We start from the raw sequence: 26,833 nt of genomic DNA on the forward strand, positions 1-26,833 counted from the left end.
AAACATTAGTCTCATGCAATCTAATGATCGATGACCTGTGAGATAATGAGCTGCGGCTGAGTCTGTTATCCAGCTTAGTGGCGCAAGTGACATAACTTTCCTGCCCGAGTGTAGCGTCACATGATAACATACAACGTCATGAGATTTTTTCTTTTTTGCGTTTTTGACAATGATTATCGTAGAATTCTTCCTTTATTTATAAAATTTCTTTGATGATTATTCAATATTTTATTAGTTATGATGCTCTTATTTGGATTCGAAATATAGTTTCTTCTTTGACTCTTTTGCCCGATCATCTGACACGAAATTTTTAAAAATGTTTCGTCATTTTTCGTAATATGAATTTATCACTCACTGTTCTTTTTTATATTGTTAACCGTGTGATTAATAAGTGAATTCAAATAAGAAAAACACAGTTTATCGTATATATCAAAAGAATAAATTATTGTTGGGCGAGTGAAAGCTTCTGGAACATGTTGCAATACATTTTTGAGTGAGTGTACATAGATTTTTAAGGGTAAAATGTTTAAGATGACTTTGAAATTATATTAATAATACCATTTAAAAGATTATACAGTAATAGGATAATAGTTTCAGGTATATTTGATGTAGGATGACAGTTTAAGGTATAAATCAAGTGTCTGAACTTTCAAGATAGGCAGTTATAAGCATTTTTAGAGGGGGATTTTAAGTATTCGCAGAATTTAACTATTTGTGGGGGTGTGGTATGCATCCACCGCGAATATGGGGGATCGATTGTATTGACCTGTTTGAAACAGAGAAAACTTCAAACTCTGGTCTTATAATTCATTACAGAGTATTTGAAATCACAAAATAACAACAAAGATTTTAGGCACTTAGACAACTTCAGGATCTAATACCTAGAGGGAAATTACAAAACTGATCATAGCACAAAACTGAAAATAACAAGCCACAGAATATCTTAGTAGTTTTTAACCTGGCCATAGGGCTCCCGAAGACTTCAATGAATAGTGCCATTCACAATTGGAACCTTAAATGTTGCAACACTTTTAACATATTATTGGTAGCTGCTGCGAGCCATCAAAGAAGTTGCTCTTATGGTAACCTTAGGGCTCCATAAGCCAGACCAACCAATATCAAAGAACTCTCTAATAGTTGGTCTTGGCCAGAATAGTGCTCACCAGAAATTCCCATGCCTCTCTGTCAGGGAAAGCAGGAGGGTTTGAGGAATCAAAGCAGCTACCAAAAATATGTTTTTCCTTTGCTTAAACCTGTTTTCTCGTAGCATAGCTGCTATTCATCTTCAATGCAGCATACAAAAGAAACTAACAGGTGACAAAATTGTCATGGAGTGTTCAGACTGGGAATAATATCTCATCTGTAATAACAAGCTTCCTTGGAAGAACAGAGGTTTTCTTCAAAGGGTCACTGGAAAAACGTGAATTGGGTAAGGAATCGTTGCAGGCCCTTCCTTATTCTGATTTGAGTCTGGCTGGGAAGACAACCATCGAGAAAGGTATCCCTACAAAGTTCCAACCACACAAAATGCCAATTGGGTGTGAGGTGGGGCTTGTTCCAGTTCATCAGGAAAACTTTTGACTGGAGTCTGCTGACTACCACTCTCAGAATTCTTAGGCACTCTTCTTTGATGGCTCCCCCAATTAGCCAACTGTAGGTAAGCTACCAACTGAATTCCTTCTTTTCTGAATTTCTGGACAACTATTGCTGCTAATTTCAGGAAGATTTTCTATGCAATTTCTAACCCAAACAGCATACCCTTGGGTCTGTACCTTTCCTTCCCTATCCAAAACCCTTTGAAGGAGCAGAAGGGAATGGTGATAGAAACATGTTATTATGAGTCTTCCAGATCGAAAGAGGCAGTGTAAGTAATTGCAGCACACAATTCTTCATGGGCCCTGAGATTCTACGCCATGAAATTGTAGAATGCCCCCATGAGGTTTGTAAAAAAAAAAAAAGTCTTTACAACTTTAACTCAAACAGTCCTAGAAGCCTTTGAGAACTCTCTCATAGTCACTTCCAGAATAGTGGATGTGATTAGGAAAGAAAAGGTGGAACCTTGCATGTAACTAAGAAGTGGCTGTCCCATCTGAGATTTGGCCCACGAAGGCAACAAACTCTTGAGTAGCCGCATTGAGTGGGAACTTTTTCCATTCAAAAGGAAGGACAAGTGTTTTTCATTCCTTTGCGGAGTTGCCAGTTACAAGAATAGTGGATATAAACAGCTTTATTGTATTTCCACCATTTTCCCATTTTTTCCCAGTACTGTAATTGCAAAGTTCTTAAATTCTACCTTCACATTGCTTATTGTTATGCAAGTGAAGGAATAGAAAGCTGGTGCCACCCAAAGAGGGTACTGGTTCTCCAGGATTATGGAGGTACCATAATTTTTCACTGAAAAGGAAAATAATCAGATCAAACCATGGACACTAAAAAGGGCAAAAATACTCACATATCTATCATATCTTTCAAAAAAATATATGTTCAACACAGAAATGTACCATCAACATGCCATGGAACACATAAGACGGAAGGGTAATCCCTTCATAATCTATACAGATGGATCCAAAAATGAAGCTGGAGTGGGCTCATCAGCCTATTCAAGTGATGAAACTATCCAAATGGGCCTTCCTCTAACATCATCAGTATTTACAGCTCAATTAGCAGCCATACAATTGGCTCTCCAGATTATATAAAAAAAAGGAATTCCTTCAGCACTCATATTGAGCAACTCAAGAAGTACAATTGAAGTAATAGGATCATTTAAATCAAATGATTACCTTGTCCAAAATATCCAACGGGAAATTCATCAATTAATTACAAATGGCCTTCAAGTTCATATTTGTTGGATTCCAGCCTATGTAGGCATTAAGGGTAATGAGACAGCAGATAAAGCTGCTAAATTGGCTTGTACAATCCCCCCAACTACTATGAATGCTCCTATATCAGACTGGCTAGCATCAGTTAAAGCTTTAATTTAGAGGGATTGGCAAAATGATTGGTTAAATACACCCTCTCAAAACAAAATAAGACAAATTAAGAACGAAGTTAAAAGTGGCATTCTTCTACCCAAAAATAAAGAATTAATGAAGTAATTTTAACAAGACTCAGAATAGGACATTCCAGACTCACACATGGTCATCTGATGTCAACTCCGCACACAAATCCAATAACTTGTGAAAGATGTAACATCCCAATAACAATCAAACATATCTTGGTTGGCTGTCCCAGATGGCAGCATGAAAGAAATACTTATTTACAAAATAAATCAATAAAATATATTCTAGCTGAAGGTAATAACTTTTCAATTAATAATATCATTCTCTTCTTAAACAAAATTAAATTAATAAATAAAATATAATTTGCCCCCCTTTTTTTTCTCTCCCTTTTTTCTCTTTTTTTCCCTCTCGATTTTTTATTTTATTTTAATTTTTTCCCCCTTCTTTATTATTTGTTTATTTAATTTTTTGTGTATTCTTCCCCCCACTTTCTTTTTCCAGCCCAAGAAGAACCCTAAAAGGGTTCAGAGGTCTGGTTAAACAAATCATTTATAACTTACTAACTATGAGAGAGAGAGAGAGAGAGAGAGAGAGAGGGACAATAGTTTCTTATACATATTATGATGATAATAGATCAGTATAATAACACAGTATATATAATGTACAGTAATACCTCGAATTTACCCTCAGCCACTGAAAGCAAAGGAGTAGCTTCTAAGCTAGCTCTATGCTCCGTTCTAAGAGCATCCTTCCTCTTCCTATCTTTATCAAGTTTATCAGAATGGGAATGATAAACCTTCCACTGCTGAGAGTTCCAATCCTGACATTCCTGACAAGTAATCTCCACATTACAATCTTGCCCCTACATTTAATACATTTAGTATGAGAATCATACATAATCTTACTTGATGTAGTTTTACATCCCTCAGTACAGAACCGAACACTAGAACTAGAATCTGACAGGGCAAAATAGTGAAAAATTATAACATAACCTAATGATTCCCTAACTGCAAAAACAGCCACACAAAATCTGAGTATGTCACCAAATACAGGAAAACAATCCAACAAATGATGCAAGGTACTGCCCAAAAACCACCAATATTGATCGGGAGCCGGCAGAAAACGAATTGATGTTTCCCGCTGAGTTGTACCTGTCAGTCCCGAGAGTGGGCAGGACCCTGTCACCCACACTAGTGATGGTAGCGCCACCACGAAATTTGAATTTTTGGTCTGCCATGGTAAGAAGCTGTTAGTTATTAATTGCTTGGTAAGTCACTTATATAAAATTTTAAATTATTACTGACTAGTTATACTCAATGAGATGTGTTACTGAGCAACTGAAATTTGCCTATCAAATCGACACTAAAATATCACCCACATCAGCTCTATCAGATGGGGCTATACTTCAACTTATCATTAACAACTGCAATGATTTGAGAATTATGGTTCCTGTCATTACATTGGTAGCTCATATATCTCTGAAACTATTAATTTAATATCAACAACCAGTACTAGAAAGTATTTGCTAGATCTCGCTAAGAAGGAATCAAATTCCTATTTCTTATTACAAAGGTTGCGACCTCATTATCTAGCGGAGTAATGAATACCAAGAGTAGATCTGCCTAAACACATTTTTCACTCCCCTACAACACAAAAACCTCCTAATGTTAAAGATAACTTGGGGGAATTTCTACAGTACATAATTCATTCATAATTTTTGTGAATTATTAATAAAAAGAAAAAAAGGGACAATTTAAAATAAAGCTGTAAGTTAAGCACATAGGGGAACTTCAAGTCACAGTTATAACTACATAACAGAGAAGTTAGGTTAAAAAAGGATTTTGACAGAGGAAAAATCATTTCTGAGAAGGTCCGTGTCACCGGTGAAATTCCATTACAGCACAATTTCTAGGTATAACCTTGCTAGATATACCAGAAAAACTTTCAGGAAAGCTGGGGTTACTACCCCCAGTCGCGTCTCTAGGAAGGCGTCGGTATAAGAAGGGTGGTGAATTACCCACTACCACGAAACCTACTCGAAAGATCTCTCATATCAAATCCCCGGAACTGAAGCTGGTGACACGTTATAGCCCCACACCAAACACCCGCCAGGCTGGCGACACCAGCGCCACCTACCTCGGTTCCATGCTATTTTCTTGGTTGCATGTACAGAGGGGAGAAGTACTAGGTAATTCAGGGAGAAGTCACCGGGTGACCGCAGGACCTTCCTCAGAAATAGATTTTCCTCTGTCAAAATCCCTTTTCGAGTCAATCCTGTCAGCAGGTGAAATCGTGATAGAGAATCATGCCAAGGCTGCAACTACTAGGAAAAAAAGAAATGGAGGGTAATCTGAAGAAAGGCAAAAGTTTTACCAAATAATTTTAATTAAGCAATCTGCTTCCGTGTAGCAAGAACACTAAGACTAAAGTATAATAAATCACAGGCACATTAACAAACTTAATACTATGAAACATGGGCGGGTCCCGGCACGACGGAGAAAAAGCCCAAAACCTTAAAATTGCACTTAGAAAGCAGGTGAAACATGGCGCCACAAAATAACTGCAAATATAACCTTAATACTATACACGTAAACTTAGGCTAAACACGTAGAGACAAATCAATTAACATTAATATATACATTCATCTGGGGTACACATGGAACCAAATAAAAACTGTCCAGTACCCACAGAGAAACAATCATGGCATTCCAGATTGTTCGCTTTTTCCAGCAACAGGTACAGAAACAACAATATGAGGAGCCAGGCAGTGAGGTATAATCAACCAGGAGAATAAGCAGAAAAGTAAATGAGGCAGCGGGCGGAAAGGAAGGACAAGAGATATGATTAATTAAGGTGGGGAGATGACACTTCCCACAGCTATGGTAGAAAATTTCAGGGCTTGGCGTTTTTTAAATAGTGGCGTTTAAACACTGGGGTGATTTCCAACCCGTAAATTTAGATAACTCGAAGAAGTCCATATTATGAAAGTAATTAATGGAAGTAGCAACTGCTCGAATATCATGAACGCAGGGATTGAATCTGGGTTGGCCTGGTTTAATGAAATATAAAATTTGTTGTCTTATAGCATTTTAGTGAAAGAGTACCACCTTTACTCCCTGATAAAAAGAGGACCCGACTTACTCTGTGGAGTTCTTAAAGTAGATTTAGAAGTACATAAACTGGACATAAAGACTGGTCTTGAGGAAGGGGCACCACCTTCCAAGGAGACCACCTGTCCTGTGGGTCTTAGTTCTTAGCCTTCAAATCTGAGGTCAGGGAAAGGAGGACCTCTCCAGGCGGAGGGTTCACATAATTATCACCTCTAGTGAGCCGACAGCTCTGAGATTCTAGCACCTGAAGCCAAGCTAATCAAAAATAAAGTCTTCCTTAACAGATCCTGATAAGAGCAATGAAAGTTATCCATCTCTGATGCTAACTTAAGGACGTCATTGAGAAACCACGTAACAGACTGTGGGCGTGATACTGGTCTCAGGCAGCGCGTACTCTGGGGATAGATGAAAAGTAGGAATCTGTGAGGTCGATTTTAAAGCCGTAAAGAAATACTTTCTTTAATGCTGACTTGATTGTGGTAATAGTGGCCGGAGCTAGGCCTTTCTCAAACAATGATCTAAAGAAAGAAACTCCTAAATTAGCTGTCATGATTTTGGCTTCAGATGCTTTTAGGAAGGAGGCTAATTTTTGACTGCTGAATCATACTGTCTAATAGTAGAATCTCTTTTTATCTGATTCTAAAACAGAGTGTTGACAGGGTCAATGTTAACTCCTTTTGAGCTGCAGATTTATAAAGTCCATAAAACTAGGGCATTGAATTCTTGAGAAGCTGACACAGTCTTGGTTTGTACTGTCTGAGTCAGAATGGGCAGGGATCGAAGACTCCGTAATCCCAGTTCCTGAAGAAGAGGGCTTAATTGCTCTTCGGTAATAAAGGAACTACTAGGGCTAATTGACCTTTGAATGTCCTGAGTTTATGTAAAACTTTCCAGCAGTAAGTTTATTGGGGGGAAAAGATAAATCTTCTCCCAACTGTTCCAATCTACTGTCATTGCGTCTATGGCGAACGCCTGAGGGTCCAGGTTGGGGGCCACATAACAGGGGAGCTTGAAGTTGCTCTCCGTTGCGAACAGATCACTTGGAGGCGAACCGGCGAAATCACTTGAAAGATTCCGTCCAGGGGACCACTCCGTCTCCAGCGGGCATTCCTGGACAGGAATCATACCGCGTTCATTGCCCCAGCTAGTGGGTGGCTGACGAGTGCCAGCGTGCTTGTTCGCCGGGAGAAGATAGCAACCATTACTTGGTTTTACTAGGCCTGATTTGGAGCCGCCCCTGTTGATGTGAATACCACTGCGCTGTCAATACCAACCTGATGAATCGGTTGAAGTAGTTTCTTCAAAGTTAGAAATACGCCATAGCTTCCAGGGTGTTTATATGGAACTGCTGAAACATTGTAGACCACATTCCTTGTACTTTTTGTTTTGGTGAATATCCCCAGCAGCAGGAAGCGTCTGTGTGAACTACTAGTGCGGAGGAAATTGAGCGGAACTGTATTGGACAAGCCTTTGACGAATTACAGTCGCAACCTTGTCTTTAAGATTTGAGGATAGAGGACCTTGTCTCTAGGCTTGACATTGGCTCGACTCCGCCACACTCACCTTTATGTCTTTTAACTTCGCTTTTTAATAGCAGGTTTGTCACTGAGGCAAACTGAAGAAGCCCAAGGACCCTTTCTTGGGACGGCGGGATGCTGATGGATTTTTGAGGAATCTCCTGGTGAGAGATGCTATCTCTTTCCTCTTGGGAGGCGGAAGGGACAGCGTGTGAGATGACAGATCCCATTGGAGACCCAACCACTGAAACCGGGACTCCGGAGTCAGGCGGGACTTCTCTCTGTTCAGTTGGAAACCTAGCGACTCCAGGAAACTGATGACTATGGACGTGGCTTTCTGACACTCCGGAACTGTTGGTGCCCAAATTATCCAATCGATCCCAAATATGCCAGCAAGGGATATCCCTTGAGACCGGAGTTGCTGTACTACCGTGTCCGCCAGCTTTGTGAATATCCTGGGCGCAATGTTCAGACCGAAGGGCATGACCCTGAAGGAGTAGGCTTGATTCCCGAGTCTGAAACCGAGGAACTGAGAGAAGTTCCGTATAACCGGGGCGTGATAATAGCGTCCTGAAAAGATCATTAAGTGGTGACGGCTCCGGAGAGTAAGTCGTACCTGAGCTACACCGTAAGCATGCAAATTTGTCGCATTTTATGTAGAAGATTTAGGCCATGCGACAGATCCAGGATCACTTTGCTGATGGAGTCTTTTGGGAACAGTGAATAATACTTGAAACTTTAGGTGCCTTACTTTCTTTATTGCTCGTTTGTTGAGCAATTCTGTCTATAATCCTTTAGAGGATTGCTGTGGGTGGCGCTGGTAAAACCTGGTTAGAGGAGGAGGGTTTGATCCAGCTCCATCCTAGGCCTTGGACACAATGCATGTGCCCAAGGGCTGAAGGTCCATTGGTCCCTGAACCAAAACAGCGCCGCTACCTGTGTTCTCTCAGTGGGAGGGAGCGGGTTTATTCCCCCTACCACGTCCAGGTATTCCCCTTGGGGTGGTATTGGGCTTTCCTCTATGAGGGGCTTTGCCTCTTCCTCCCCTTGCAACCCTATTAGGGCCGTGAAAGCCACGGCCTTCATATGTGGGGTTGTATGCCGGTGAGCCACATGAGGTGCAGCTGGTTGGACCAGCCGCGTACTGTTGGGGAGTGAGCCTTAGAAGTGGAAAGGCTGTGCCACTGCCGGGAGCAGGCCGGCAGACTACCGCCTGGTGGTGAGGCCTCTTATGCCTCCTGAGCGTTCCTCCTCTCGATTGGGGCCGGCGATTCTGGGGTCTCACCTTGTGGCTGAAATACCCCAAGCGAGCGAGGCTTTGGTTGGCCCGTGTAGCCTCAGCCATAACACTTGTGACCTCCTCTTCCCGGGAAGAGGTTAGGTCTGGTCGAGCTTTTCACGAGCTTGTTGGGCTCGTGACGGATAGTTGCATCGGCGAAGATGAACTTCCTACATTCCAGTCTGGCCATGATAAATTCAGATAAGTCAGACTGGAAACCGCCCAACAAGGACTTAGCCAAAACCTGAAAGAAAGAAGGGCTGCGTCCGAGCAGGAAGGCGGCAGTAACTTCAGTAAGGCATCTGGAGTTGCGGCGGGCCTAACAACGAGCATCAAACTCGCTTTCAAGAGCTTCCGGCAGCAGGGAGCTGCTGTTAAATCGTGGAGGCGCAGAAGGGGTCCAGCTTCCCGACCGTGAAAGTGGACGGGGCGTCTGTCCAGAACTCGTTACTTCCTGGGAATACCAGGGAAGTAGGGTCTGTCTCCCTCAGCTGAGGTACCGGAATACCCTCAAAGCACGCTCGGGCCGTAGCCAGAGCGACTTTGTCCAAGCAAGGGGTGGGAAGGTTGTCTCCCAGGGCGAACATGGTGAAGTTCCCCTTGAAAGAAGTCAACCGTGTTATCTGCCTGCCTCCGTCCAGAGTGCGCGGGAGAGCCCGACAGGCGCTTGGTCCTAGGGGCGATGACAGTCTCCCTAGGAACCTTGTCCGACCAGTCAGGCTTCCTCCGTGAGCCTCACGAAGCCTGGTGAGGAGCAGGAGATCAGGGAAGAACTCCAATTCCTCAACGCGTCGTGCCAAGACCATCAGAGTCAGCTTGCCATCATGTTGGATGGCCGGTGTTTCGCCAAGGGTTACCGACATCGAGCGGCGGGAAGATCGCGGTGTCGAGGATAACATACTGTGGATTACCGGCTGGGGTGGGTGACCATTCCGCCAGTATATGTTATCATGACTGGCCAGCTTCTCAGAAGATTTTAAGCTAAATCTCAAATCCAGGTCCCTCCGTGCGCTTATAAAGCTGGTTAGCAAAGGCCTCTGCATCGAAAGCAGGTTGGCGAGGAGGGCTTGGTTTTGCAGCCCTCTTACTCGCGCCTTTGCTGGAGGAACCAGACTTGCTCCCGGCTACAGGTCTGAGACCTTAGCCTTCGGCAGAGAAGGAGCAATGCCTTCTTGGAAGTCGAGGACTTGTAGCCCTTCGCCTTCCATGAAGTCTTCAACTTCAACTTGGGGATAGCAGATGGAGCTCTATCACCCAAGGAGGAAGACTTCACAAAGCCTGTAAAAGAAGAAATAGATGAAGCAGGGGAGTCAAATGAGGGGCCCGCCCCAACAACCCTCACCTACCCTCACCACTTACCACCTGGTCCTGCTCTACATTCATCGGTTCAGGTTGAGATTAATGGCGTAACATCCTCCGAGACCTCAGCGTAGAGGATATCCGCTTAGGGTGGCTGGGTCTCATCCGGATCTGCTGGATGATAGGGGTGGCCAGATCTTCCCGAGCACTGCGACGCCACCCGTGCGCGGGTAAATGAATCCCTCAACGTTCTCGCGTCGGGCGTAGGGCTTCCCGGCGGAGCGTTCCTTCCAAACCCAGCCGCAGGCCGGAGGATTCAAGGCGAACTTCTTGCGGAAGTTTCGTCCGCCAACTCATCCTGGACGATTGTGCAGAAACCAAGCAAACCTCACAACCATCAGGGTGCCCAAACAATCAGATCATCAGAGCGGACGCACAACCAGCGATGGGTCCGACCGACCCCTACGTGACCCGTGGGGTTGTTTTTGGTGGAGGGGCGATTGCCCGACTCCTCACAGCGAACAGTCTGTAAGTAGAAAAGTACATGAACCTCCACCTAAGCAAACTAAAGCTGGCGAGGCAGGAAATTCAACTGCAACCGGATACTCGGAGAAAGAACTCCTATCATAAACTGGGTAATAAGCTCCTAAATTACACAGGTGGAGGTGGGATTTCAGACCCGGGTACTCGGGAATGAAGGAGAGAGACCAGGAACTAACCATAAGGGCTGCCAGTAAAATAACGTGGGAGACCCTGGTATGGGACTGGACTCGCGTGTTTCTTATATAATGAATAAAGGAGAGTACTCCTGTAGATAACGAACTTATCTAAAAATAAAGAAACAGTAACAAGTGATGGTAAGAACTCAAGGGCGGAGGGGATCCGATTCCTATAATGAAAAACCTTCGCCCTTACTTCCCAGGAGAAGCGAGAGCGGGTAAAATATATATGTTCATAACATAGAGTGAGCAATATATATACGTGTCCGCGTAAACCAGCGGGGAGGCGAACGGTGACTTCCGAGCGGCGTTAGGGTAAACAAACCACCAACCCCCAATACAGCGTTACTAGGGACAATATGGGAAGGCGAATCCCTCAACCAACAAGAAACCGGAACTCCGGAAAGCACTCTGGCGTCACCCGCGCAGTAGAGCAAGGCTGGAAGGAGGAGAAGGCCAGGAGGAGGGTAGGCTACCAGGAAGGAACGGGAGGCGGGAGCTCACCCGGCTCAACCTGCTACCTCACCATCCAACCATACCTCCCAGACCATGAATCTTGGAGGGCAATATGACTGGAAGCAACCAACCCGAAGCCCGACTCTACCTGGGGCGAGCTGTAAGGACCTAACCTTGGTATGACTGGGGCGGTGAAAAGGGAAGGAGGAAGCAACTGGGAGAGAAATTTGAGCGAGAACCAGCAGGGATCGGGAGAAATGGCAGGCAAAGGGGCGACTAGCTGGAAACACATCCTAGAACTGAATTCCCCCAGTGGAGGAAGAGAACCAAGGGGCTCACTCTGCCCACCCGAACGATCCGGAGGAAAAGCAGCAACAAAACTCCCTCGACCTATCCACCCAGGGCAAAGGGAAGGAAGCTAACAAGCCTACCCACAAGATAACCAACACTCTTAAAAACTAAAATGTGCTCAACGAGGCGTAGCCTACACGAGGCGGTTAGATCTGAGCTACCGTAAGCACCAGTATAAACCATAAATAAAATAATAAAAACAATAAAAATAAAAATAAAACACAAAGAGGCACCATCTTCAGTCAAATTAATTAGCCTAGTAAGACCAAAACAATAGGAACCCAACCTGGGGACCTAGGCAGGAGCATCACTCACAAAGGCCAGTAGGCCAATGATCGTAATTCATAAGGGAGCCATGAGAACCACCAGGAAGGAACAGGGGCAAAATATCTATAGCAGCGAGCGACTCAACTGAAAAAGAACAGAAGGAAGCGCCTCAGCGATCGACATAACAGCACAGGGGCGCCGTGGTAACATAATGAATCTCGATATTTATGAAAATACGAGACTATAACAGCCAAAAAAAAAAACAAAACCCCACAAGAAGATGGTACTTAACTTGGAAATGGTAAGCTGCTCAGCATATCGTAGAAGCAGAAAATCCAAAATAATGGAGAAAATTACACAAAAAATAAACCGTAGATTCACGTGCTAGAAAATGGAATGTGGTGGGTGGCGCTGGTGTCGCCGATCTGGCGGGTGTTTGGTGTGGGGGCTCAACTGACTCACCGCGCTCATTCGAGAGTTTTGATGAGGAGAGATCTTTCCGGAGAGTAGGTTTCCGTGTGTGGTAATTCCTCACCCCTTCTTATACAGCCTTCACTAGAAAGGCTTTCGACTGGGAGTGAAGTAACCCCAGCTTTCCTGAAAGCTCTTTTTCTCTGGTATATCTAGCAAGGTTATACCTAGAAATTCGTGCTGTAATGGAATTTCACCGGCTGACACGGGACTGGACTCAGAAAACAGATTTTCCTTTTCACTCTGTAAATGAAAATTATCTACATATATAATGAAAAAGCCACTAACGATTTTCAGTAACAATATTCTAAATTCAAGAGATTTAAAAACTGTCCAAGCCTCCCTGTGGAAGGGTTAGTGCCATCAATGCAAATCATGTGGTGCACTGCAGGCATTACTTTAGGTTCTTTGCAGTGTCCCTTTGGCCCCTAGTTGCAAACTCCTTCATTCCTTTTACTGCACTTCCATTCATACTTTCTCTCTTCCATCTGACCTTCCACTCTCTAAAAATTCATTCATAGTATGACAGTGATGTTTTTCTCCTGTTACACCTTTCAAAATCTTATTACTGTCAACTTCCCTTTCAGCTCTGAATGACCACATAGGTTCCAGCGGTTAGCCTTTGGCCTAAATTCTATAGTATTCCACTATAAAATCTTCACCTTGAAGGATGGACTGGATAGCAGAATTTAACAATTATGACCTTTCAAAGAAATATTTTAAGGAAATAAAACTTTTTACAAGGGCTTCAGGCTGTGCACTTAGCTTTTCTCAGCAGATAACTGCAACATTTCATCAATACGGCACTACAAATATGAAATTATTCTAAAGAAAACTTAAGGGTGTGAGTGTTAGAACAGACCAAAAGAGTAATGGGGACCTTAGCCAAACTGCAAGCTGTTGCCATAATTGTGAGAAGGGTGAAGGAAAAGATCATGGCAAATGCTATAGGCAAGGGACAGAGTCCTCTTGCCTGAGTACTTGTATACTCTATACAGTAACTGTGTCAGATCAAAAGCACTGTTCTGGCCAAGACCAACTACTATGAAAGAATTCTTTGTTATCAGTTGGTCTCTCTTATGGAGCCTTAAGGGGACCATAAGAGTAACTCCTTTGGGGACAAACAGTGGGTCCACTATTAAAAATATACAAACTCTAGTAATTCACTGAAGTACATTACGCCTAACCTGATACAAATATAAACATATAGTTAACCAAGTTTATTTAGTTTTTCTGCTATTACTATAACAAAAAAATAACAGGAGAGATCAGTCAATTTTCAAAGGAAAATTTCAAGAGGATAAGGCAAATTCCCAATAAGATGGGAAAACTGAAACAATGGCACTTCAAGTCTAAAGAGTGCTGTCGAACTGAGACCTTAATGCACTGGAAACGTTTATAAAATAGGGAAAGCTGAATGTCTGTTGTAAGGCTATGCAGAGATACATGGTTTAAACATCTAAATTGGTATATTTAATTGGTCTTTACTTCTGCAATTTATAGATTCTTTTGTTTTATACAATCTTTCCAGTTAAAAATATAATGTCCCCGAAGAACATTAAAGTTCATTACATGGCTCTTGTATGTGTAGAGCCTAACTTCAAGTAATCTCTAATTCACCTTTATGGGCTTTTTTACTCATGGTTTTCACCATATTTTCTATAAAAAAAAAAGACATGGTATGTACTTTTTGCTTGCGTTATCATTCCAAACAATTGTCAATAAGTTCATCAACAGCAACACAATCTGTAACCAGTTTTGTACGAGAGGTGCTAGAGTTAATTTGCCAACAATGTATCTCCAAAACCACTATTAGCTATCTTAAATGCCAACCAGCTAAACTTTACCTTGATCATATAAGGAGTGCTAACCACCAGCTATCCAAGCTTTTCAAAAATTTATATCTTAACATGCCTTGTCTAGCATTTTCGTACCATTAAACCTTTAAACATTTTAAATGCTTCTGATACAAAATTTCTGATTTTAAACAAATAAAAGATAATCATGAAACAGCACTTATTTAGATCTGATACAATAAAAGTTAACTTGAAACAAGAACCAAAACCTACCTTCTTCCACAAATATCACATTCGTGTGTACCATTCACCAATGATTTTTTTGCACAATCTCTTTTGTGGCCAATGAGGAACTTCCTTTCACTGAAGACAGCATCGCAATAGGTGCAAGGATACTGATTAGTTTTAATTTTACATCCTTTGCGTAGCTGGTGTTCCACTAATTCATCTATGCCAAGTGACACCTGGTGATAAAATCCTCAGTTAATAAAGGTTTTCTAAATTACCATAAAAATTATACAATTAGACATTCACAAATAACTGACTATTGTTTGCAAAAATTAGTACCATATTTCCTGGTGTCCAAGATGCTCCAACCTTTTCCATAAGCATTTATTACTGTGTAGTTTTTCAGTTCAATTATTTCGAAAATATTATGTTTTTCATGTTCACTAATTTTAATTAGTTTCTGATACTGACTTTCAGCAAACTGAGAAACCTCAACAGATTAAAAAGTAACATGTTTGGTATTGACTGCCCATGCAGATTTTGTCAGGATGTGCAAATAAATAGGGCTACAGCATTTTTAAAGTATTGTATTTTCATAGTGTTGGATGCAGGCTTATGCACCAATTTTTTTTTTACCTCGGATAAAGGAAAACTAAATGCCACAATAAGAAATGTTGTAAATATGAAATAACATTTCATTGCTCTGTTACAATACACTGTGTAAAACACAGTATGAACAAAACATACCAAAAATTAAAAAAAATAAAATAAAGAATAAAATCTACAAAACTGAGATATTGCACATAATTAAAAACATTTAAGTCTTCAAAACCTGAAAATATTTTGCACATTGTTATTGTCTATAAAAGCACCACACAAACATATTTGATTACAATATTCTAGCTACAGTACTGAGATTTACAGATAAACTCTTAACATGCTGCAATTTTATTTCTGTCAGCTAATAATGTCCCATTCAAGCCAGGGTAATTTAACCCTTAAACGCTGAGCCTCTATTTACAAAAGTGTCTGCCGTATGCCGGCGGCGTTCGGGAGTTAGCGCCGAAGCAGAAAAAGTTTTTTCAAAAAATCACAGCACCCTTAGTTTTTAAGATTAAGAGTTCATTTTTGGCTCCTTTTTTTGACATTGCCTAAAGTTTAGTATGCGATCATCAGAAATGAAAAAAATATCATTATCATATATAAATATTGAAATATATGACAGCGCAAAAAAAAATTTCATATATAATTGTATAAAAATCGCACTGTGAGCAAAACGGTTGAAGCTAATGAGTTATTTTTTTTCTTTGTATTGTAATTAAATTGCGATGATTTTGGTATATAACAAATTGTAAAATGATCAAAGCAACACAGAGAAAATATTATCACAAAATGATGCATGAATTCGTAACGCACAGACGTAAAAAAGTTTTTTTTTTTTTAAAATTCACCATAAATCAAAATATTGTGCTAGAGACTTCCCGTTTGTTGCAAAATGAAGGTAATTGATTGAATATTACTAGACTGTAAGTGTTTTAGCTTACAATTGCAGTTTTCGACCATTCCAGTTGAGTTAAAGTTGACCGAAGGTTGAATTTTTTCTATTTATTGTAATTTATATGAAAATATTTCAAAACTGATAAAAGCTACAACCATGAGTTATTTTTTGTTGTATTCTACATGAAATTGCACACATTTTCATATATAAAACTTTATGTAACGACTAATATAAAACGGTGCAAACATTACGACAGTGACGAAAGAATTTCTGAGATTTTCGGCAGAGTTACCAAGCGGACGTAAGGAAAAAGTTTTTTTCAAAATTTCACCATAAATCGAAATATTGTGCTAGAGACTTCCAATTTGTTGCAAAATGAAGGTAAATAATTGAATATTACTAGAATGTAAGAGTTTTAGCTTACAATTGCGTTTTTCGACCATTTCGGTCAAGTCAAAGTTGACCGAAGGTTGAAATTTTGGCACATCGTGATTTATATGAAAATATTTCAAAACTGATAGAAGCTACAACCATAACTTATTTTTTGTTGTATTCTACATGAAATTGCACACATTTTCATATATAAAACTTTATGTAACGACTAATATAAAACGGTGCAAGCATTACAACAAAGTGACGAAAGAATTTCTGATGTGTTGGGCAGAGTTACCGCGCGCGGAAGGAAAAAGTTTTTTTTTTTAAATTCACCATAAATCGAAATATTGTACTAGAGACTTCCAATTTGTTGCAAAATGAAGGTAAATGATTGAATATTACTAGAATGTAAGAGTTTTAGCTTACAATTGCATTTTTCAACCATTTCGGTTGAGTCAAAGTTGACCGAAGGTTGAAATTTTGGCACATCGTGATTTATATGAAAATATTTCCAAACTAATAAATGCTACAACCATGGGTTGTTTTTTGTTGTATTTTACATGAAATTGCACACATTTTCATATATAAAACTTTATGTAACGGCTAATATAAAACGGTGCAAAAATTATGACAAAATGACGAAAGAATTTCTGAAATTTTCGGCCGAGTTACCGCGCGGACATAAGGAAAAAGTTTTTTCAAAAATTCACCATAAATCGAACTATTGTGCTAGAGACTTCCAATTTGTTGCAGAATGAAGATAAATGATTGAATATTACTAGAATGTAAGAGTTTTAGCTTACAATTGTGTTTTTCGACCATTTTGGTCGAGTCATAGTTGACCGAAGGTTGAAATTTTTTGTAGTCGACATACGGTACGTCCGCTCGTCACCCGACAGACAATTTTAGTCGACTTACGATACGACCAGTCAGCATTTAAGGGTTAAGGAGAGTGAAAATACCAATAATGTTCATAAAACATTTATGTTACTATTCATCCTTCAACTCATCTACCATAATCTCCCCACATGGGATTGGAAATGAATCTTAGTTATAATCCATATTTTTTTTATTTTTAATAACAAGTTTGTTTATTTACTATTTTAACAAATTACTATCTAGTATATGTAATCTTCCTATGGTGTTAGGATGAACCCATGAAAATATAACCTTCTACCTCTATGGTGTACAGTAAATTTCCAAGACTTATTTCAAGAAAAGAATCATGTCTTACGCACCAAGAAATAAGGTATTTTGTATGCTACAGTTACTTGTGCAACAATTTAGAGAAGGTACGTAAATTTCATTATAATATAATATACTTAATGAATATTTATGCAACAATTTAGAGAGCAAAATGACCTACAAAAGCTTTGTTAGATGATAAGTTTCTGTGGCACACGCCTATGTACTATAAGATTCCTACATCTAAGAGTAGTGAAAAAATCTATTCTTTTTTAAAACACATTACATGCATATGCATTGTAAATACAAACCATTAATTTACTAAGCATAACAACCCTCAAGTTCAAAGTGGGTGACTGGGTACAAAATGAAAGTTCCTCCACCTGTGAAGGGGGGCCCCACAGATAGGAAAGAATCTCACATCTCTCAAGCTCGCTACTCACTAAAAAATTTTACTATTGAAAGTGTCTGTGTCAAATTGAATGGAGCAATTAATAGGGAGCTATGCATAAGGCAGGGGGTTTGTATTTACTGTTCAATGGACAAATTATTGTTTTACTTAGGTGAATATCTACTTGAAGGCAGGACTTTTGTATGCATATCAGTCATGCTATATAATCAGGAAGGTTTGATAGCTCAGAAGTTGGTTTATACATTGGGTGCTGCTGGCTTGGTAGGTCAAACCAAATCTGGTTGACTGAAAATACAAAAAGGGTAATAGCTAGGGTTCATGTGTGTATCAAAGAAGCTTGTAGAATTTTGACGGCTGTGGTCCAAATATGATGCAATGATGAGGTAGAATGGAATGATTACCCAGTAAAAGGCCACCGGTGAGCAAACATTTAACAAGGGCAGCACCTACTGGCACCCCGGATGAGAGAACCAATCAGGAACGTCCATCTGCAGGCAGCAGCCCTCCGAATAACACACTCATTAACGTGCACTCCAGCACATGCACGCAAGAGCACATACAACCATCACTGTGCGAGAGGAGACTTCACCTGAGGAGAATTGCCTCAGGCAGCCAATGAAAAAGGACACTGGTGAGCAAACATTTAACAAGGGCAGCACCTACTGGCACCCCGGGTGAGAGAACCAATCAGGAACATCCATCTGCAGGCAGCAACCCTCCGAATAATACACTCATTAACGTGCACTCCAGCACATGCATGCAAGAGCGCATACAACCATCACTGAGCGAGAGGAGACTTCGTCCGAGGAGAATTGCCTCAGGCAGCCAATGAAAAATTGGCTTGACCTGAGACCTCCTATACATACCACCAAGAGAGCCGTGCCTCCAGACTCATCCCAATGTCCAGAAGATGACCAACGAGCTGGTCGAAACATGTTGATAGAAAAAGTACTAAAAATACCAGACAGACGCCGGAAAAAGAAAAAAGAAGAAATACCACTGCAAATACCATCAGGAGAATCTAAGGATTTACATCCCAGGTTTCAGTAACCTGCTGTTATGCTTTAGAATAAAGAATTTCTGTTGTAAGAAATACGCTGTTTCATCCATTGAAATATGAACATTGGAAAATTACTGACTAATATTGATGTGCAGGAAAAGCGAATTATTAGAAGAACTGAGAAAACTCAGTATAAAATCAATTCACAAAATACAGCCATTTTATTCAGCAATATTATTATTATTATTACTATCGACCCCCTCCTATTTGTGGTTCCAGATTCGCGGCTTCACCTACTCAAGAATTTTTCTATGGAACGTATATACACATTATCCACGGAAAATTCGCCTATTCACAGTATTTTTCAGAGAGAGATATTCACTAATTACTGTATTTTCATATCATTTTTGTGACAATGCACTTTTTATGATAATGTAAAACTATTAAAATACTCAAGTATAAGTATTTTTAGAGGGTTTTTTTTTTGTATTTGGACTATCAAAATAGGCAGGTACAGTATAAGCATTTTTAGAGGGGTGTCAAGTATTTGCGAATTTTAGCTGTTCGTGGGGGGGGGTTTCGCATCCCCCTTGAATACCGGGGTCAACAGTATTCAGAAGCTAAACCACTATTCATATGGAACAAGCCTACAAGGGCCACTCTCTTGAAATTCAAGCTTCCAAAGAATATAGTTTTACAGAAGATAATAGGAAATACACAAAAAATGAGACAGAAAAAAGATGAATTAATAAATTAACAGATAAAAATATAAATAAATTAGTAAAATACAAGGTGAACTCTTTTGGTGTAGTAATGCACTGCAACTTTGCTTGGACTTTTGAGGTTCAATACTGTACTGCATTAAATGTTAATAAAAACACTGTACCAGAGAGAGAGTTGGGGAGGGGGAGGGGGCACAGAAATTGTATAGTTTACTTAATGCAATGCAAGACCAGTGCCCATCTTAGAAAATATCTTAGCCTATGAGCTAGGCTTACACATCGATTTCGCGTAACAATTTTTTTTATTTAATTTTGTCTGTAAACTTAAGCAATCATAAATTCATTGTCAGTGTTAGAGTTACCCACTGGAGGCAAAGGAGATAAAATGTTTTTTGCCACAGAGTGCTGCAAATGGCTTTTCTTCTCTTGTAGATTACAGTAGAATTATTATAAAAAAAATTTTTTCCTCCTGCTCTAGTTCCATGCTTTATCCAAGTGTTTTTCATGACATACAGCTATATATTTTGATAGCATTAAATGCTTACATGTAAATACATGAATATTTTTTCTTAATATAGTATTTTTTTATGAAATTGGGGGTTATTGTATGCCACAAAATATGGTAATTACTGCTCTTCAACTAAAAGTATGTTTGCACAACAAATTATCAAATGTTACTGTCTCCCAGAGTCAATGGGAAAGCAGGACATTTATGCATAAAGTGCATATTTTTTTTATGATATGAGATACATCACAGCATTATCTCCATGTGTTTCTTTCTTGCATATTTCACTGGAGTTGCATGTTTCAAAATAATGAAATTAATATTGTTGTAGCAGCAGTCACAACACAGTTAATGAGTTGGCCCATCATGTATGCATAAAATGAACAATAAGATGAACAAACAGAACATTTAAAATTGTTGATGAAATCTATGCCTGGGAAATGACACTGCAAGCCCCAAGAAAACTAATCATACTTTCTCATGCAAACTGTGAGGCACAAAGTTGTATACAGTAAACCCCCCAATTTTGTGTTCTCATAATTTGTGGACTCGCCTATTTGCGGATTTCTCTGTGAAACATACATACACATTATTCGCAGAAAATTTGCGCACTCGCGGTATTTTTCACTGAGAAATATTCACTAATTACTGTATTTTCATATTGTCATGACTAAATGCAATTTTTGTGATAAAACTATTAAAATACTCAGGTAAAAGCATTTTTACAGTTTTTTTTGTGTTTGAACTATCAAAATAGCAGTTCTAAGTGTTTTTAGAGGGGCTTTAAGTATTCGTGGATTTTAGCTACTCGTGGGGAGGGATGTGGTATGCATCCCTCATGGATACGGGGTTTACTACTATGTAGTTAGCTACTTACAATCCGTGTGATTTACTGAAGGCAGGAATGCTGAACTGGTTAAAAATAAAGTTGGCAAGGAGAGGGCCATAGCTCCTGACTGACCTTAATGATGATAAATGTAATGTAGAAAGAACTTTAGAGTTAAGCTTTGACTTAGAGAAAACTCTTCCATCTTTTGCTAACTAGAATGCTTTTCATAAATGAAAAATGGGGACTGACTAACAGTATTTTTATTTTAAATTCAAATGCTTATGCGATGTATGTGGGTACTCGAAAGAAAAAGAGGTACTGAAGAGAGGATTGTTACACTGTAAAATACTGAATGACCACCATGATAAATAAAAGAAAAAATCTAGTGTTGCTGTCAACTAACTGTTTAGGTTAAAATAAAGTTATCAACTGTTTATTGTTTATGTTTGGTGCACATCAATAAATTCCTCCACACTAACATTTTCCTTATCCCTACTCACTCACACAGGCCCGGTGACCACCACTTTAGCCTTACAATGCACAAGCTCCAAAGGCACCACAGAGAGCACGGATGATTATGTCCATATTATTCAAACTACTATAACCAAGACCTTTCCTGTTGTGGGGATACAGTAGTCTGAAAGGACATATTATCCACTGGATTGCAAAAACCTTAATTTCATTCTCAGATCCTCACCCTTAATGTATTGTATAAGAAGGGTTCAAGATGGCAAATGATCAGGCTGACCAATTTCCTACAAAAGAGAGACTCAAATCTTTGTGTAGAGCTTGCAACTCCAAGCTCTTTAACACAGTTATGTCAAGCTGTCATTAAAATAATGGCCAAATCCATTTGACAGAAGGGAACTAAAAGTCATTTCATTGGTGGCACCTAAGGTTGAATATGACCAAGTAAATCAGACAATGGTACCTGAGGAAGAAAAACTTGGTGAAATGGCATCCACATCCAACCAAAACATCAGCAACTTCACAAGTGGGAAATGATCATTCTTGTGCTGAGTGTTAACCCTCAAAATAGAAGTAATTTTTCTTAGTTATCATTATTCAGTATTTTTTACATCTGTTTTTGATTCAAGTAAAAAGCAAAGATCTTAAAACAATGTAACAGAGGCATTCTGAGTGAGTCTTGTAACTGTTGTGCATGCATGAATTTCCATGTAAAATTTACATTAATATTTTTCCACATATGAACAAACTTCAAATATTTTTTTTACTGCTGGAGCCATAACTAGTATAGGAAATAACAGCAGCATAATGATTGACAGGCAGCTTAGATGAGTCAAAAACAATTGTGGTCATATACTAAATTTTATGAAAAATATACATCTTTCTAAATTTCTTGAAACACAAAAACACACCAAATTCTGATACTAAAAGTACATATTAAAAATGAAGTTACTGTAGTTAGCAATCCCACACTCTGTTGCATTACATATTAGTTACACGGTAGTATGATAACAAGACTCAAACAAAAATGTTTAAATTTCATACTGAATTAAAAAAACCCTTGCAAATAGACCTTACAGTTTGCAACCACCTAGTTGTACATTTTGAAGGCTATTTTTCAATTACAAACCTCTCTGACCAAAGTGGTTCTGAGTGTGTCACGTATAATTAATGGATCTGTATAAAAATAATGCTTGGCATTTTAAAAACAAGTTTGAGGAACTGCAAGTTATTACTGTAATATTAATCTGCTACATCTAGAGTACATAACAAAAAGATACCACATATTTATAGAGTCACTCTTTATCTACTATAAAAACGAGATTTAATAAGCTGCAGAAGCCATGATACCTCTGACTTATTTTCCCTACAAGTTGATCATAATAAAAAGGAAATTTATTTCTACTAGATCAGAGAGGTGATATCCTTGGTAATATTTCAAAAACTGGTATACAGTAAACCCCTGATATTCGTGTTCTCACAATTCGCAGAATTTTCTGCGGAACCTATCTATAAATTACTTGCGGGAAACTCACCCATTCACGGATTTTTTTTGTAGAGTGATATTCTATATTTTCATATTATTTTTGTGACTACGTATACGTTTTATGATACAATAATGATTTACAATACTAATGTTCAAATATTAATATTAAGTTTTATAAGATCAAATAATAACAAATAATATATAAAAATAATAATTCTCTCTTTCTCTCTCTTACTGAGATGTATGTTTATTTGTTTTGTATGATAAATAAGTGATTTACTAATTTTCAAATACTAATATATTAATGTAAACAGCAATAATATCAGTCCATTAAAGAAAATACTATACTGAATTAGTAAGATTTTAGTTTATAAATCAATAAATTATGTAAAATTTTAAAGGAATACATATTGACTCCTAATCTTTTGCCTAAGACTTAAAGGGGGTAGGGTGAACCTGTCAGATATGTCGAGTAACCTGAAAGCAAGGGTTGGGTGGTCAGTGTTGCTGACTTGCTGGTCAAATACCACTACGAAGGATATACTGAGAAATCTCTCTCTCTCTCTCTCTCTCTCTCTCTCTCTCTCTCTCTCTCTCTCTCAGGAAATGACAGAATTTTTAAGGTATGTTTATTTGTTTTGTATGATAAATACATGATTAACCTAATAATAAGTACTAATTTTCAAATACAGTACTACCATAATAATAATAATAATAATAATAAAAGGATTTTGACAAAGGAAAAATCTATTTCTGGGGAGGGGCCCGTGTCACCCAGTGAAATAGTCCATTCAGCACTTATTTCTAGGTAATTCCGTTGCTAGATACCAGAGAAAGCTAAATGAAATGCTGGAGTTACTACCCCCAGAGCGAGCTCCACTAGATGGAGTCGTGTATGGAAAAGGGTGAACTACAAAAACACGGAACCTTATCCTATAGAGATTCCCAATGTCAAAATTCCCAACGAGAGAGGTGCCGATACAAGCCCATGCACTACTCACGGACTGTATACAAGGCAACACTAGCCGCATTCCATGTTAGCACCCACCTCACTAGAATGAAGTTTATCAAGGGAGGGAGAGAATGAAAACAGGTGGGTCACACGGGTGACACGGGCCCCTCCCCAGAAATAGATTTTTCCTTTGTCAAAATCCTTTTCTGGATCAGGGTCCCGTGTCACCCGGTGAAATAGTAACAGAGAAATAAACATCATTCTTATGCTATTAAAGACTTAAATAGAAACGTTGAAAACTAGGAGAATTCTACCCTGAACATTAGTAAGGTCCTCTAAGTTCATGTAATGAAAATAATGTAAGTGGTCACCGTCTAAGATCATGAGCTTAGAATAGCACCTGAATAGGCTTGTATTAAGAAAATACTTCCTGCCTAATAGCAGACCCAATGACAGTGCCCCCCCCTTTTTTAAAGGAGAGGACCTGACAAAATTGCGAGGTCCTGTCTAAAAAGCCTGCAAGGAGAAAACTGGACACAGAAACAGACCTTGTAAAAGGGGAGTACTTTCCAAGGTGACCACCGAAAATGAGGACCTTCAATTGTAGATAGAAAGTTAGGGTGAGGAATTCACAACACTACCCTGATGAGGGGAAACCAAACTGATTGGTTCCGCCAGACAGGGCAGACAGAACAGGAAAACTAACACTAGAAGCTAAGCTGATTAAAAATTTTTGGGACTTCCTTAACAAGGAAAGGTAAGAACAAGATGATTGTTGGTTACGAAGCTAACTCCGATACATTACTCAAAGACCAGGAAACCGAATGTGGATGGAGTACTGTACTTAGACGAACACAGACCTTAGGGATGAAAGTTAAGGGCCTGTGAGTCTGGTTCCAACAAAACACTTTCCTCGAGGCCAATGCGGCCGCATCAGTACTGTAGCTTTGAAAACTATGTGAAGAGTGCTAGTTACTTAACTGCAGAACCATACTGCAGTAGAGTAGGATCCCTTAACTGATTTCAGGAAAACAGTAATAACAGGACCAATATCAGTTTCCTCCTAAACTGTAAGATTCACAAAGACCACAAAGCCAGGACATCAGAGTTTGAGGGGGCTGACGAGGCTGAGTTTATACCAGACCGGACAGCTTGATAGTTTGTGGCTGAATTGGGTTGCAAACAGACCTACTTCCAGGCCCAGGAAAAGGTCACAAGACTACCTGAATGACGCTCCGTCTAAGGACTATTCCGACACCAGGGGAGGCCCTGGATAGGGAAAAAGCAGTGACTTTTGGACCCCTATGAGAAGGGTGTAGACAGAGGCACCTGCGTCTGTTGGTTATGGAGAAGAATGAACCATAACCTGAACAAGCAATTCGAGTCCAAAACCATTTGTTTACGCAGCGCACTATTGCTGTTTTGTTCAGAACCAGCCTAAAAGGAAACCTCTTGGGGAAGAAGTTTCCCAAGGACAGGAAGACTGTCACCGCCCCTCCAAAGCGTTGATATGGAACTGCGGAACGTGACCGACTAAGTACCATGTACTTCATTGGGCCAAAAATATCCACCTCACCCGCCCAGAGAGGTGACGGTGTGGAATACTGAGGCCGGAGGGGAAAGCTGGAGAGGAACTGACTTTGTAAGCACTTGACAGTTGTGCAAGGCCGAGGCCACTATTCAAGCAAGAGGAATCAAGGAGACACGTCCCTGACTCCACCATACCCCGGTCATAAACCCCAGCTTTGACTTCAGAAGGAGAACCGTCACTGAAGCAAACTGGAGAAAACCCAGGACCTTTTCTTGGGCACGGGGAGAGGTATGCTTGAGATGATGAAAAGATAGGATGTCCTTGCTATCTCTTTCCACTTCCACTGGATTCATAACTACGGAAGGCTACCCTCCTGAATCAGGTGGGATTCCTTCCTGGTTACTTAGAAGCCCAAAGACTCTAGAAACCGATTATAATGACCGGCGCCCTCAGGCAATTCCCGATGCTGGGTGCCCAAATGAGCCAGGCAACTAGATATGCAGCTAGCATAGCCTCCTAATACCGGAGCTGTTGAACTACGGTATTGTTCAAACTGGCAAAGACTCTGGAGCCGCATTGAGGAGGGCATGAACCTGAAGGGGTACGCCTGCTCCCCGAGTCTGAATTCCAAGAAGGGATAGGACCTTTCTGCAACCAAGATGTGAAAGGAAGCGTCGGAAAGGTCTATAGAGGTGGTTACAGCTCCACGGCGCAGTAGGATCCAAACCCACAAGACTGTAAGCAACCGAGACTTGCCGCATGAATAAGGAAAACAAACGGGACACCCGGAAAAAAATTTTCCAGTGGAAGGGAACTTCCTTGGCAGACTGAAAAGCCTGACAGGCCATTCACAAAGACCCCAGAACTCTGGCCGGCGGCTGATTGAACCTGATGGGGGGACAACAGTCCAGCTCCACCCCGGCCCTGATAACTATACTCTGGGCCCAGGAACTGAAGTTCCAGTGGCCCCGAAAATGGTACAGCCTCCCACCCATATGAGAAATACTACAGGAGGAGGCTTGATTGCCTCCCGTGAAGCGTAATGCCTTCCCAATTTCTCGGAGAGGAGTAGGATGCATCCCTGCCCCCTATGATAACCCCGAGGGTCAGAGCCTCTGGCCAAATGTCTAGTGAAAATTCTTTCCTTAGGTTTTCGTATGAAGCAAAGAAAACTCCGGCGGGCACGTGGGGGAGGCAGAGACACACGGGGGTGTTACAAGGGGCTGATGTGTTGGCTGAACCCGCACACATCGAGGTGGAGGCTGGGAGTGAGAGCTGACGGCTGTCTAGGGGCAGAGACCTGAAGAGCCTGCACCACCGCCTGAGCAGGGGGGCTCCTGAACTACATGAACTTCTTGCCGGACTTGGGACAGGTCCC

The 26,833-nt window shown here is 40.2% G+C and overlaps 1 protein-coding gene across 14 annotated transcripts in view; it reads right to left on the minus strand.

Moving 5' to 3' along the window:
* LOC136850629 (zinc finger protein 418-like) overlaps positions 1-26,833 on the minus strand; it is a 191,848-nt gene that overhangs the window by 85,056 nt on the left and 79,959 nt on the right. For all 14 annotated transcript variants that reach the window (XM_067124337.1, XM_067124343.1, XM_067124344.1 and 11 more), the window contains one exon: positions 14,538-14,728. In XM_067124337.1, the coding sequence (XP_066980438.1) occupies positions 14,538-14,728 (191 nt within the window). The remainder of the gene's footprint in view (positions 1-14,537; positions 14,729-26,833) is intronic.

Source organism: Macrobrachium rosenbergii, chromosome 22, assembly GCF_040412425.1.
Source record: "Macrobrachium rosenbergii isolate ZJJX-2024 chromosome 22, ASM4041242v1, whole genome shotgun sequence".
Lineage (NCBI taxonomy): Eukaryota > Metazoa > Arthropoda > Malacostraca > Decapoda > Palaemonidae > Macrobrachium > Macrobrachium rosenbergii.